The 14,842-nt window shown below is 38.7% G+C and overlaps 2 protein-coding genes across 2 annotated transcripts in view; both read left to right on the forward strand.

The window, feature by feature from the left end:
• The window catches only part of LOC134652818 (uncharacterized), a 326,718-nt gene that overhangs the window by 94,282 nt on the left and 217,594 nt on the right, over nucleotides 1-14,842 (forward strand). The window lies entirely within an intron of this gene.
• LOC134652701 (paxillin-B-like) overlaps nucleotides 3,782-14,842 on the forward strand; it is a 30,320-nt gene continuing 19,259 nt past the window's right edge. Inside the window, exons 1-3 of the mRNA XM_063507864.1 lie at nucleotides 3,782-3,832; nucleotides 12,120-12,259; nucleotides 12,310-12,472. Of these exons, the coding sequence (XP_063363934.1) occupies nucleotides 3,782-3,832; nucleotides 12,120-12,259; nucleotides 12,310-12,472 (354 nt within the window). The remainder of the gene's footprint in view (nucleotides 3,833-12,119; nucleotides 12,260-12,309; nucleotides 12,473-14,842) is intronic.

Raw genomic sequence — 14,842 nt, forward strand, 5'->3', positions numbered from 1 at the left:
CTTACAATTTAATATCTGATATATCACACGATACAAAAAAATGGCCGCAAAGTTAAAAGTTTATTTATTTACGTTACTAGTCCATCTTTGGTGATCCAAAGATGGACTAGTAACGTAAATGACAAAGAGTCGGTGATCCGACTCTTTGTCATATGTGAAAAATGTGTACCAAATTTCAATTGAATTAGTCTATTAGGGGCAGACACACGAGTGATCTTAAAAGGGATTTTTATCTTGAATGATTTGTATGTACTTACCCCAACGCACCTCACGTTCCACGCGGCGCAGCGTAATCAGTAAGTACCTAATAATTAGTGTCCGACCGAAACACAAATTTCTGTATATATAAATATTGTTGTCCTACTTGCTCCCCAACTTTTGGTCTTTGTCACATAGTTTAGTTTCATAATACGAAGTACTATTTCGTATGTTTCGGCCAGGCCGAAAGATTCGGCCGTTTTTTGGCCGAAACCGAAACTACGGCCGAAACATGATTTTATGGCCGAAACTGGCCGAAACCGAAACCGAAACCGAATCTTCGGTCGGACACTACGAATAATCACAATGGTCTTAAGTACCACAGACCCTACTGTCGCTTAAGTCCTTTATGACAATCTCTGCCTATTAGAACTTATAAAAAAAAAAGAAACCGAGTAATTATATCCAACTACCGAACCTGCTTACAAATTTTCTCGAGATATTTGAGAAATGTGATATGCAAAGGAGAACATTCGAACATACGAAAGTATTTTTGCCCAAGCTGAAACGGAGACCTTCGCCTACGCTCGGTCAGTGATGGTTTAGGTACAGTCAGCTGCAGGTCACCCCTGCATAGAAGATTGTATGCAGGGGTGGTACCTTTTCTCTGCAGCTGACTGTACACCTATAAAAAATTGTTGTACCTGCTGCAATTTTATACCGGTACCGTACCGCCTATAAATAATAATAATAATTCAGCCTATATACAGGGTGGTCCAAACCTTGACGTCCAAAAATTTTTTTTTAGATTCCTTACGTCGTGGGCTATCAGAATATACCCCATGTATGTTAGCCGATTTTTCATAGTTATCGAGTTATGATTTTTTTTTACTTTTAACTTTTCATATGAAATTCCGGGGTTCCCATACAAAGTGGCTAAAAAATAACTGCATTTCCGTTGCCAGGGAGGTTTTGGGATTATACTGAGCAACTTTTACAATGGGGCCAACCCCGAAACCGCGAAAAAAAATTACCCTTCCATAGAAAATGGACTAGCCAAAATGTATAAAAAGCCAATTTTTTTTCGCGATTTCGGGGTTGGTCCCATAATAAAAGTTGCTCAGTATAATCCCAACACCTCCCTGGCAACGGAATGCAGTTATTTTTCAGCCACTCTGTATGGGAACCCCGGAATTTCATAGGAATAAGAATAAGAATAGAATAAGAATAAGAATTGTTTATTGCCACATACATGAACATAAAATAGAGTTAGAATTACTTACATAATAAAATAAAACAGTTGTTATCATATACAAAACAAAAGTGAGAAGATCTTTGTATTAGGCAAAGGGTTCCAGCTCAGCGTGTGCCGGGCCTAGGTGCCCGGCGCTGGTTTTCAGACCGGTCCCAGACTAAGGACGGTCGGAGAATATTACCTACATAGGAAAAGTTAAAAGCTTAAAAAATCATAACTTGAAAACTACGAAAAATCGGCTAACATACATATGGGGTACATTATGATAGCCCACGATTTTTGGACGTCACGGTTTGGACCACCCTGTATAGACAATAATCTCAACGCTAGCCCAATGCGGATTGGGGACTTCACACACAGCTTTGAATTTCTTCGCAAATGTATGCACTACGAGTATGCAGGTTTCCTCACGATGTTTCCTTCTTCACCGAAAAGCTAGTGGTAAATATCAAATGATATTTCGTACATAAGTTCCGAAAAACTCATTGGTACGAGCCAGGATACCAATGAGTTTTTCCTTACCGCTTATACCGTAAAGAAATAATGCAGTCTCTGCTTTGCACGATTATTGTGTGGACATAATTCTTATAATCACCGAAACATACATACCTCTACGCACAGAATGTCATTGAAATAAAACATTGTTTTTTATAGTAAATTAATATAACATTCGATTTATACACATAACAATAAGCAGGCCAGGCCGCAGCGATATTGGCCTGTAAGCTTCATCTCGGTCTCCAAATCCGCAAAACTCGCTGGTACTAAATGCTGGTCTTGCCGTTATTAATTATCTTGATTCTTGAAGATTATCAGAACAGCACGTTACGTAATCGCATACATAGACGGAACGAACGTCAACAAAGTAGGTGTAGACACTGCAAGTCTTTAGGTATTAAACGAATTACGCTTCGTATTAATAGATGAGTAATATTTAAATGAACATATAATATTCTCTAACATAAATACAAGATTACAATTAATTGACATCAAAAGTCATTGACGTACAGAAGTCATATACATTTTTATAATGACGCAAAATTGATACCAGCATAATGAAAATCAATCCCAATCAGTAAAACGAGTCTTTAAACTTTTTTCATTTTAAGCGGGTTTTGAAGGAACAAGTTACTTAAATTCGATTGTAATCGTATTGTTTTAGGATAATTTACTGCTGTTTTCGACCGTTACGACCCGTAAATAACAACAACTCACATTTAAAATTTGACTGGAGCTCGACGTGATTATATTTATTTACCCTATTTTATGAAATACAATTTATCTACTGGTATACATTTTCGTATGCGTATATGATGAAATGTCTTTATTAATGTCAAAAACGAGCTATGACGACGTACACGTCTGCTTCGATGCAAGGCCAACGGCCATCTGACTCGAAGAAGAGTTTTGAGTGATGTCGTCAATGTATGGAAATTATACGAAAGTTTACATTTGGGATTGAATTTCTGTGTTGTATTTGTGAGTAAAAATATAAGTAGATAATAATCTGGTAGTTTAGTTATCTAGCCTTCAAAATCCCACAACAACTCAATTACTGTCAAAGACAAAACTGTAATGCGTCTTGCTCAAACGGAACTCCATATTTTGATTTTTGGACACTTTTAGTGTCGATTTGTAGAGAATTACACGAAATAAAAAAAAATATGGCGTGAAGAGCCGGTACACGGCTTCTTCGTGAACAGATTTACGTATAATTTAATGCAGTTATTAATCATTCATTGAACAAATTCATTGCACAAAGTGAGGTCTAAATCGAAAACGTCATATACCGTCCCCTTAAGTACATTACAACGATACTGGACCGCCACTGCACGCCGTGCACAAAACCAAACCAGCATTAATAAAACTCATGCCATATCAAATTAAAAAAATACGTCTCTAATAGGTAGGTTCATACCCCTCACACCTTGGAGGATATAACCAAACTGAGATGCCTTATCTGTAATTTTCTGTACACAGTCCGCCGATTTTTGCGGGGGAGGGGCACGTCAAATGTAGGCGTAACGTAAAAATAGCCATGTCAGATAAACGTCCATACATTGTGTATGACCATAGGCCGCCTATTTTCGACAGAGGGGAACGCGAATATGGCTACTCCGTTTGGTTATATATAAATTTGGTCTCAAAAATCGTTTTAATGTCGATGAAGATCGGCTGTCTTTTTTTGGGACCCAATCAGTTATTTTTATTATACGTACCTACCTATTATCCAACATAGTGTTAATGCAACAGACTGCCGACTTTGACCTAATCCCGTTGCGATCATTTACATCAATCCGCGCGAATTGGGCTGGAGTGAGGTCGACAATGACGCCCTCGTGCCTATTCTGGTTGCCGGCGCTGGCGCAGAGTTCACAGGCAACGGGATTATACTGATTATTATAAAGATCGTGATTCTAATAGCCGGTTTACATTGGTGTTAAGTATGGAATAGGGAATAAGATATCATTATACTAGTAATCACTGTACCGTAAAAACTGGGGATATTAGTGGTAGCCTGGTAGGTACAGCTTGGCAAAAAAGAGTAGAAATTAAAAAGTGGCAGTAGCCTTTCAAACCAATTTATATAAGAAACGGGACGACACTATAGTGTTGTCACTTTTTAATTTCTACTCGTTTTTGCCAATCTGTACTCTACAGATGTCTTCGTCAAATTTCTGTATGGCAGATGTGACTGCCAGATTTAGGTATAGGTAGGTACATACTAACTAAAGTTGATTGTGCTTTTGAAATTGCTTGCACTGACAGAATAGAACGCGATCCCCCCTGGATCGCCTAACCAAGATGGCATTTGTACATCGACAAACAAAAAGTAGACATGTATCGGGATGACAGATGCGATGAAAAGTCACGTGACTATTTCCATACAACTATTGTTATCTTGGCTAGGCCTCCATTTGTCACTAGCAGGGATGTTGCGAACATCCGCATCCGCATCCGCAGAACTTCCGCATTATTTTCAACATCCGCATCTGCATCCGCATCCGCATAAAAACGATGCGGAGCTTATGCGCATGCGGATGTCTAACAACTCAGTACAGGAACGCCTTAGCGGCGGCGCAAGTGCTAGGTAATTTCGTCATTACCTATAACGATCGTCTAATCGTCTAGATCCAGAAAAGTCGGCCAAGTTACTGTTTATTAAATATAACGCACCTATATTCTTGCTCAAATACTAAACGTTTCGTTTTTTTAAATAAAAAAATACTAAAAATGTAATATTTGACGTTTTCTAAGTACCTAATCTTGACATCCGCATCTGCATCCGCATGATGTAAGCCTTTAAATATCCGCATCCGCATCCGCTTTCGCGGATGTCAAAAAATCTGCATCCGCAACATCCCTGGTCACTAGTACCTCGTATTTTAATGTTGTTTTTTTTTCTATAACACTACATTGTTGTGACTCAGCTCTCATAGTTACAAAACGTTATTAAATTTTCCTGTTTTGGAAAAATATTGATAAATATAATCAATGAACATATAAGATACGCTTCACAAGTACTGATAATTATTAACGACAACCTATATTGTTTTTACTCAGTTATCGCGGATGTAGTAATTTTAATAAGTAAGTTTGTAAGTTTGTTTTGTAAGTTTTAAATATTTTAGAAATTAATCACATATGGAATATTTCTGGAATAAATTAATTTCATTAATTTCATTCATTCATTAATCAAAATTATAAAGGACAGTCACATTTATATGACTTTGAAGGCTAAATTTTCCCACATAGATTATGGTAGCGTAATAGTTTAGGCTAATATATCCTAAACTGTAAGTTTCTGTTTCGCCCAATGGTTGACTGGTAGAGAATAACTTAAGATTTAGACAAATCTTTGTAATGTCATGTTAAAACATGGGAAATTGTTGAAAAGCGCTGTCGTAAAATTTATTCATAAGATTTATTGTAACGATTTTGAGGCCGAATCGTGAAAATTATTTCGTAATCGATGCGATTATGGGTACAATCCATGTGTGTACGGCTTTATTCGTAAGGTTGATCTGATTATAGGATTCCAGTGAGAGTACAAAGCGCCGTTGTGTGTCGGGTGTTTTCATACAACCAATTAGCGGAGTTGCAAGGCCGTCTGGATATTTCGCATGAAACAGTGTTAAAAGTTTCATTATCCGAGAACGCACGTGGTGCTGAACGCCATGTGCATATACCTAAACATTACGGACATAAATCTATTTTATTCAGTCTAAGATAAGAGTGATCTATTTGGATATTTCGGATCACCTTTTTCATATTTAATTAAATGGTCGTTATATTTAGTTCAGAGCGATGCTAATGACTTGATGATATGATCTCTACTAGGGTATCTTACCCTATCTTGGTGTGCTTGAGAGAATAGGGGACTTTACTGACTTTACCAGTATCCAGTATACACAACAAAATTATGTCTATTCCCTTCGGATGATCTTTATTGGGCTGATCAAAAGTTGCAAAATGAAGATGACCAATTTAAATTAATTCTACAGCAAGAGTTAAGTGTTTTGTTTCAATGTTTCATAATGGATGATCCTTATTCTGTTGTCCTAGCGTATTATTCCATTGCATCGCCAATAGCCGTCAAGTGGACTGTAAACAACGGCAATTGACAAGCCACTTAAGGCTGATAGGTACGCCGCGAGATAGCTTCATTATCGTTACTGTACCTGTTTTACGTGACATACAATAGTCGGGTCTATAGGTGCGTCCAGGGGCCCGTTTCTCAAAAGCTTGTAACATGTAATACAAGTGGAAGTCCCTTTCTAACAAAAGCTGTCAAAAGTGACATCTGTTACAAGATTTTGAGAAACGGGCCCCTAATCTAGCGAAAGTTTACTGAAGATTGGGCGCCTCACAGACAATCCAACCTCTAGACATAGCATAGTCGCGCTACCCCCTCTGCCACACATACGGTAGCGGTACTCCATCTTCGAGTCAATCCCGTGCCGTGATTGGTCCGTGTCTTTGAACGGACCAATCACGACACGGGATTCGCTCACCTCGTCCCCCTGCACCCCCGTATTTTTGGCAGCATCGGTTTCATGAAAGAATTGGCCTAAGCTCAGTCTAGAGGTTGGATTGTCAGTGGGGCGCCTGTACAACTCATATAAGGCTCGCATAAAGCGCGAATATAACAGCAAAATGCTTGCGTTATTGCGGCACATTGGTTAGGTCTGGACGCACCTTATGACAGGTAGACCCACCATAAACGAGGTAGACCCACATCCATTGTTAAAGATATCAACCATGTTTCTTTGCTAAATACCTAATCTAAATACAAATACGACTATTGACTGGGACACTCCTGGGACAATTGCTTCATTTTGCCGCGAATCTTTATAGACTCTAACAAGAAATCATCTGAATCATTTTAAAAGTCATATTTTATACATTTTATGATATTTTAATTGATTGCGCACAGTAAACAGTACACATGTCCGCTGTCACGTCCCATTGTGAATACAAGTCAAGATATTATGCAAATGTTATGTTATCTGTTGGCACCAGCCAATTACTTATTGATTATAATGTCATGTATGATTATACGGCCGGCGTATGTTGTATGTTTTGGTATACATACGTTTTAGGTACTGGTTATGATTCATAATACCGATGACTTAGATAATAAGAAAGTTCTTTTACAAATAGATTTATCCGCTAATCTAATCATATCACATGAAAACACCTAAACTCAATATACATTTATAGACAACTTTATTTGCTTGATCTTTGCACAATAAGTATGTATTACTAATCACGAGAAACGATTCGAACCATCCTAACTCAATGAGGGAGATTGCTGTTTTTAGGGTTCCGTAGCCAAATGGCAAAAAACGGAACCCTTATAGATTCGTCATGTCTGTCTGTCTGTCTGTCTGTCCGTCTGTCTGTCCGTCCGTATGTCACAGCCACTTTTCTCCGAAACTATAAGAACTATACTGTTGAAACTTGGTAAGTAGATGTATTCTGTGAACCGCATTAAGATTTTTACACAAAAATAGAAAAAAAACAATAAATTTTTGGGGTTCCCCATACTTCGAATTGAAACTCAAAAATGTTTTTTTCATCAAACCTATACGTGTGGGGTATCTATGGATAGGTCTTCAAAAATGATATTGAGGTTTCTAATATCATTTTTTTCTAAACTGAATAGTTTACGCGAGAGACACTTCCAAAGTGGTAAAATGTGTGTGTCCCCCCCTGTAACCTTAAGAGAATGATAAAACTAAAAAAATATATGATGTACATTACCATGTAAACTTCCACCAAAAATTGGTTTGAACGAGATCTAGTAAGTAGTTTTTTTTTATACGTCATAAATCGCCTAAATACGGAACCCTTCATGGGCGAGTCCGACTCGCACTTGGCCGCTTTTTTTTAGTTGTTGTTGTAAGTTGGACTCTTACGAGGATGAGAGATAGATCTAAAGGTATTGTTCCGCTACGTTTCCTTTGTAGATGCATTAGTCTTGATGCAAATATGCGGCATCTTTAAGAGCCAACAGGAGCTGTGATTTAAATATTTTAGGTAAATATACCCGTCTCGCTAACGGAAGCGGCTCCTAAAACTAGTGCGATAAGGACAAGGCGAAAAATCCTGCGTAAAAATCTCAAAAATCGAGGTTTCGTACTCGACTGTTTCCTCCTCCAAAACTTAACCAATCGTAACCAAATTTGGAAATCTAAATGATTATGACATTATCTGTGTCGGACCGTTTTGCTTTTTTGGCTAATTTATATAAGTTTTGAATAGCGCGCCTCTCATTGCGGCATAGTCAATTAGGCCATTTTGGCGATTTTTGAAGGGCTCTAGCGCCTCAAAAAACAAAAATATCAAAAAAATCAAAACGGTCCGACACAGATATTGACAATTTTAATCTGTGTTGAAAAAATCATTGCTCTAGCTTCAAAACCCACGGAGGAAACAGTCGAGTACGTTTGTATGGAGAAATGACCACTCCTGTTGGCTCTTAATTACAAGAACAATGCATTATGAGTTATGAATGCATCGTTCTTGACCTAATGCTATTAGATGCAATGAGGAAGCGGAGCCGTGACCCATATGGAGAAAGTTGGACACGTAGTGTCTTTATATGGTACAATGGGTTCAGGACAACCTGTGCATGTTAAAATTCTTTGATATCTCTTAAAGAAAATTCTGATGAAGGAGACCTGGAGAAGAGATAACGAAGTGATAAAACAACGCAACCTGAATTAACTCGTCTCAATCATTAGTAGTTGAAATATATATAACTACAGCGAAAGTACAGCATAAAAATAAAAAATAAAACTTATTTCAAGATTAATTTATATAATACAGGTAATTCTTGATTTCTTGAGCATCGTTAAGGCAGAATAGTTTTTCTTTTACTTCTCTATAGAAATATTTCATAACCGTACCGTTTCTCGAGGTCCCAAAATCCAGTTTACAAATGATACAATAGGATAACAAACCGGCACCACGCTCACAAGCCCACATCTTCCTGTCTGACACGATGATGTCATGGGACCCACGAAAGCGATCCTTATCTGCCGTCATTCGTATGCGTGGTGCATCCCAAGGCCGAATTGATGGAATATGTTAGTGATTATTTTCGATGGCATTCTTTGGTAAGAATGTCATATTAATATTGTGAGGTCTTTATTTTATGAATTAGTAAATATTATGGGTCATTCTTACGCAAATAGAATAGAATAACTTTTATTCGTAAACATGTACACGTGACAAAAACATATAACAGAAACACAGAAAGAATAAGGTGCCACGAAATGGCCTCATCCCAGCATGTTGCTGGTAACTTCCAGCGCTGATCTTTCGATGAGACTATCAAGTGCGAAGAATCGCGGAAGAACGAAATCTAATCCCACAGGAAGCTAAAGAAGGCTTGTGTTGTGGGTAAATGACGATATAATATACTTAGATAAACATATAAATATGTACTGAACAAATATATGTGCCAAACACGTAAATAAGTGTATTTGCCAGCATTCGAATCCCGGGCCTCCTGTTTCGTAGGCCTCTGCCTACTACCGACTAACTAGGCTAGGAGACCGTCAAATTTAACAAAATTTATTGTAACCTATAATAAATACCAACATTATGTGATATCACTGATATGGTAGGAGATTCTTTGTAAGGTTTTTAGTTTTAGGGTACATAGGCGTTTTGTGTAACTACTTAATACCTAAAAGAGTAATATGTATGAGTATGATGAATGTTGTAAAGAGTCAAGAATGTGTTTTGTTATATTGTATTGGTATGGTTTGTTTATATTTATTTTTGTTTCAGTCCGACGGACCCGCGGTTTGCGCTAGTTGCAATGCTACCATCCATGGAAGGGTGAGCATATATTTACTAATTAAATAGAACTACCAGCAAATAAAGTTTCTTATTGTAATGGATCTTGAAGCTATATGGGTGAATCAACTATTTCTTGTTGTTGTATTCTGTCCCGTCACTCAAGCGACAACAGTAGTGCAGTTTGTTAGAATAACTCTTGTACCACGTTATATTATCGACCCTAGAACTGGCTCATTCCTAGGCCAAAGAATAGACATAGCCATCGATCTGGGTAAAGTAGCCAGCCTCATGGGCACCCTTCCACAGGGGACATACTTCATAGGTATTTTTCTATATTAGTTTAACTTTTAAGTAGTTTTATTCTAATGTTAGATAGTTTTAATGATTATTTGTATTAGTTGTTGTAAAAGAAATTTTAAATATTACATTTGCGCTTCATATGTAAGCACGTATTTTCCTGTAATAACTTCCTTGATTGACGCGGTCTAAATTTGGTAATTAGTGGGCGATACTGCAAAACAAAATTATCAAGTACAAACAAAACCGGGTCAATAAACTATGCAAGGCTTACGTGACAGTTAGGTGTCATATAAAAATACCAAGTACTAAAGATAGTCCTAATCTTAATACCGCCTATCTACCGATACATCTGTACAAGGGACCGACGATTCTAGTGTACGTTTTCATCAATGATGATTATAAAGAAAATGTCGCGTAAATGTACTTACTTGTTTAGTACAATGAGCAAAGCGGTTGACTGTACACAAAACAATAAATATTATATCGATAAGATTATATAGTTTAGGTAGGTGGCATTGAAACTGCTAGAATTTATTGGAAATATTACGCCGATAAACTTTATCAAATAATACCAACATTCATGAATAGGTACCTAATTTAAATACGGCTCAAGTAATAAAAGGAAAGCCGTAAACGGTGAGGAGTAGGGTAATTCGCCAGTAACTGGCCACCGGCTAATAACTGGCCACCCTAAACTAAAAATGAATTATATTGACCTATACTTACACAGAAATCATTTTAGTATAAGGTTTCAATAACAGGCCAGCCTTCAATAACTATCCACCTTATACTAAAACGAATTCTGTTTATAGGTAAATAGAATTCATTTTTACTTTAGGGTGGCCAGTTACTAACAGGTGGCCAGTTACTGGCGAATTACCATTAGCATTATAAGGAAAGCCGAGTTCGAGTATATTTTTGTCACTTTAAAATGTAAAATATATCATTGGATTTCAGGAAATAATAAACCAAATTTTATGTCACGTATACACTACAATATGATGCAATGTATTTAATACAAATAAGGATGTTCTAATGATGAATCAATCCGCGCAAATTCCATTTCGTAATATACCTACACCGCACGACCGCATAATCAAGCGAGTTTTCCTTCAAAATTCTTACTTTCAATTAAAACAATACAATCCGAAAATACTTGAAGAACAGAAGTGTTCACTAGTTTATTTTCAGCGATGTCCAAATAGTTGCAGAAACAAACTTACTTTTGCGGGCGGGCAAACCCCGAACTAACATCAACTCTTACAAATCCTTCTTTAGCTGCTCTAAAAGCGCTATTTATACCAGAAAAGATAAGTTTGCAGGAAAGACAACCGCTTTAAATTTGCGTCGCAATGAGGGCGCCACTTTCTCCAGAAACTCGCCAACATGTATACAGCAATTTTAGTTCCAATTTTCGCCGTGATTTTAAAATTGGTTCAAGAGTTTTTCCTTGACTTCCAAACTAATGAGTGTGAGTAAACGTTAAAATTAAAACACCTTGACCGCTATGAACTAAAGTTGGTAAAACACATGTATATTATATCCTCTATTGTTTGCGTTTGCGAGGCTAATTATTTGGACGTCTTATTAAAAATCTATAAAATTTGCATTGGTATGTAACATTGCGATAGGTCAGACTGGGCATAACTAGGTTACACTAGGTCATGTTAAATCGAAAATAATGTATAATAAACACGCATAGGTTTATTTTTTGCTTTAATAACAATACTTGACCTATTTTTTATGGGAGTACCTATACTTTTCAATACGTATTATTTTAGTCATTCGCTATAGCGTAAAATTAACACTAAATAGCCGCTGTATTCATTCCTAAATAACTGGAGCAATCGCTAGGCAGCAGGCAATTCAATCTTTAACAATCATTCAATCTTCAATAACCACTAATTAAAGGTTGTATTACACTACATTTAACGAGCCGGTTAACGTTTTAATACTGCGCCTATCGTTGTATCTACAGCTTATACCTACTTTTTAGATCAACCTAATATATTTGTCTCATGGCTCATTCTAATCACATTTGTCTCCACAGATTGTAACGGCGCTGAACAAGAAATGGCACCCCGAGCACTTCCAGTGCCACACGTGCCGCAAGCCGATCGACAGCGCCAAGTTCCACCAGCACGACGGCGCCGTGCACTGCGTGCCGTGCTTCTCGCAGCACCACAGCCCGCGCTGCCACGGCTGCGGGGACCCCATCACTGACGTATGTATCAAAACAGTTCAAGTTATAAATGGCACCCCGAGCACTTCCAGTGCCACACGTGCCGCAAGCCGATCGACAGCGCCAAGTTCCACCAGCACGACGGCGCCGTGCACTGCGTGCCGTGCTTCTCGCAGCACCACAGCCCGCGCTGCCACGGCTGCGGGGACCCCATCACTGACGTATGTATCAAAACAGTTCAAGTTATAAATGGCACCCCGAGCACTTCCAGTGCCAAACGTGCCGCAAGCCGATCGACGGCGCCAAGTTTCACCAGCACGACGGCGCCGTGCACTGCGTGCCGTGCTTCTCACAGCACCACAGCCCGCGCTGCCACGGCTGCGGGGACCCCATCACTGACGTATGTATCAAAACAGTTCAAGTTATAAATGCCAGTCTGTGCCTGCGAACGTACTGCGTCAACTTCTTATAGCAATATCGTACGTTCATATGCAAACCTCTCTTGCAAACCCCCAACTGACGTTACAATCCCAGCATCACCGCCATTTTTTTCATTCCGTACGAAAATTGAAATTCTTAGTGTAAGGCCTGAGTGGACGCTCGCAGCGGAGCGTTCAGCGGGGCGTGCAGCGTGGCGTCGGGCTCACAAGTAATTTGAGCAGCGTGCACTAAGGCCGCTCCTATACGCTTGCATTTGTTTAACATGCACGCCGCACGCCCCGCCCCGCTGCACGCCCAACTCGAGCGTCCACTCAGGCCTTACACTAAAGAGTATATTAGCTCACGACTGTGGCTGGCGGCAGCTTCCATTAGTGTAAGGCCTGAGTGGACGCTCATATTGGGCGTGCAGCGGGGCGGGGCGTGCGTCGTGCATGTTAAACAAATGCAAGCGTATATAGGAGCGGCCTTAGTGAACGCTGCTCAAATTACTTGTGAGCCCGACGCCACGCTGCACGCCCCGCTGAACGCTCCGCTTCGAGCGTCCACTCAGGCCTTACACTTACGCACTTTATGAACTATAATCTTTAATAGAAAAAAACCGACTTCTCTAACTACTAGCCTAACCCACTTAACAGTGCTTATACTTTATTTGGTAATATGTATACATTTTATGGTAATCATAGTGGTTGATTTAGTTTAGGTATCATAGTGGTTTTCCGGGTCAAGGTCCGGGTCTGGGTCCGAGTCCGAGTACGGGTCCGAGTCCGGAGTCCGGGGCCCAATCCAAGTCAAAATCGAAATTGAAAATCACAAAACGTGTACTATGCGTCGTTGAGGAGTTCTGTTCTGATCATCATCAGCAGTTCCACTTCATCAAATGCCACAGTTTTTAATGTAAATGCTTGATTTTCTGATGAAAATATATAAAATTCTATACGGATGCCTTTAAGATTTGAGAAGTTCCCTCGATTCCTCATGGATACCATGTTCAGGACTTGAGATTGACATAAATGTGCCTAAAAACCTAACTTGCTTAACAAACATAACGAAAAGGACAAATCGCCAAATGCGAGCTATGCGTCGTTGAAGAGTTCCGTTATGATCATCATCAGCAGTTCCACTTCATCAAATGCGACAGTTTTTAATGAAAATGCTCGATTTTCTGATGAAAATACAAAAATCTCTATACGCATGCCTTTAAGATTGGAGGAGTTCCCTCGATTCCTCGTGGATCCCATCATCAGAACTCGAGCTTGACAAAATTGTGGCTTAAAAACTTAACTTGCTTAACAAACATAACGAAGAGGACAAATCGCCAAACGTGAACTATGCGTCGTTGAAGAGTTCTGTTCTGATCATCATCAGCAGTTCCACTTCATCAAATGTCACTTTTTTTTATGTATATGCTTGATTTGTTGATGAAAATACAAAAATCTCTATACGCATGCCTTTAAGATTTGAGGAGTTCCCTCGATTCCTCATGGATCCCATCATCAGCACTCGAGCTTGACAAAAATGTAGCTTAAAAACTTAACTTGCTTAACAAACATAACGAAGAGGACAAATCGTCAGACGTGTGCTATGCATCGTTGAAGAGTTCCGTTCTGATCATCATCAGCAGTTCCACTTCATCAAGTGTCACTTTTTTGAATGTATATGCTTGATTTGTTGATAAAAATACAAAAATCACTATATGTGTGCCTTTAAGATTTGAGGAGTTCCCTCGATTCCTCATGGATCCTATCATCAGAACTGGGGTTTGACAAAAACGGGACCAATCTGTATGCATATACATACAATCAAAAAAATAATTTTCAAAATCGGTCCAGTAATGACGGAGATATGGAGTAACAAACATAAAAAAAAATAAAAAAAATAAAAAAAAAAATAAAAAAAACATACAACCGAATTGATAACCTCCTCCTTTTAGATTTGGAAGTCGGTTAAAAACAAGTTGTTGCGCCAGCTTTAGGAATCACCAGGCGATTGGGCGGCCTACTCCCTGGGGGACCTCATCCCCAGTACAAAAGATTGGAATTCACACCACCTAATATTTAAATATTAGTACCGCCACTGTTACAATCCTCACAAATTTTCTGTTACTCCATTTATTTATACGTTGAAGAATACCTATAGATGACGTGCACTTC

Source organism: Cydia amplana, chromosome 12 (genome assembly GCF_948474715.1).
Source record: "Cydia amplana chromosome 12, ilCydAmpl1.1, whole genome shotgun sequence".
Taxonomy (NCBI): Eukaryota; Metazoa; Arthropoda; class Insecta; order Lepidoptera; family Tortricidae; genus Cydia; species Cydia amplana.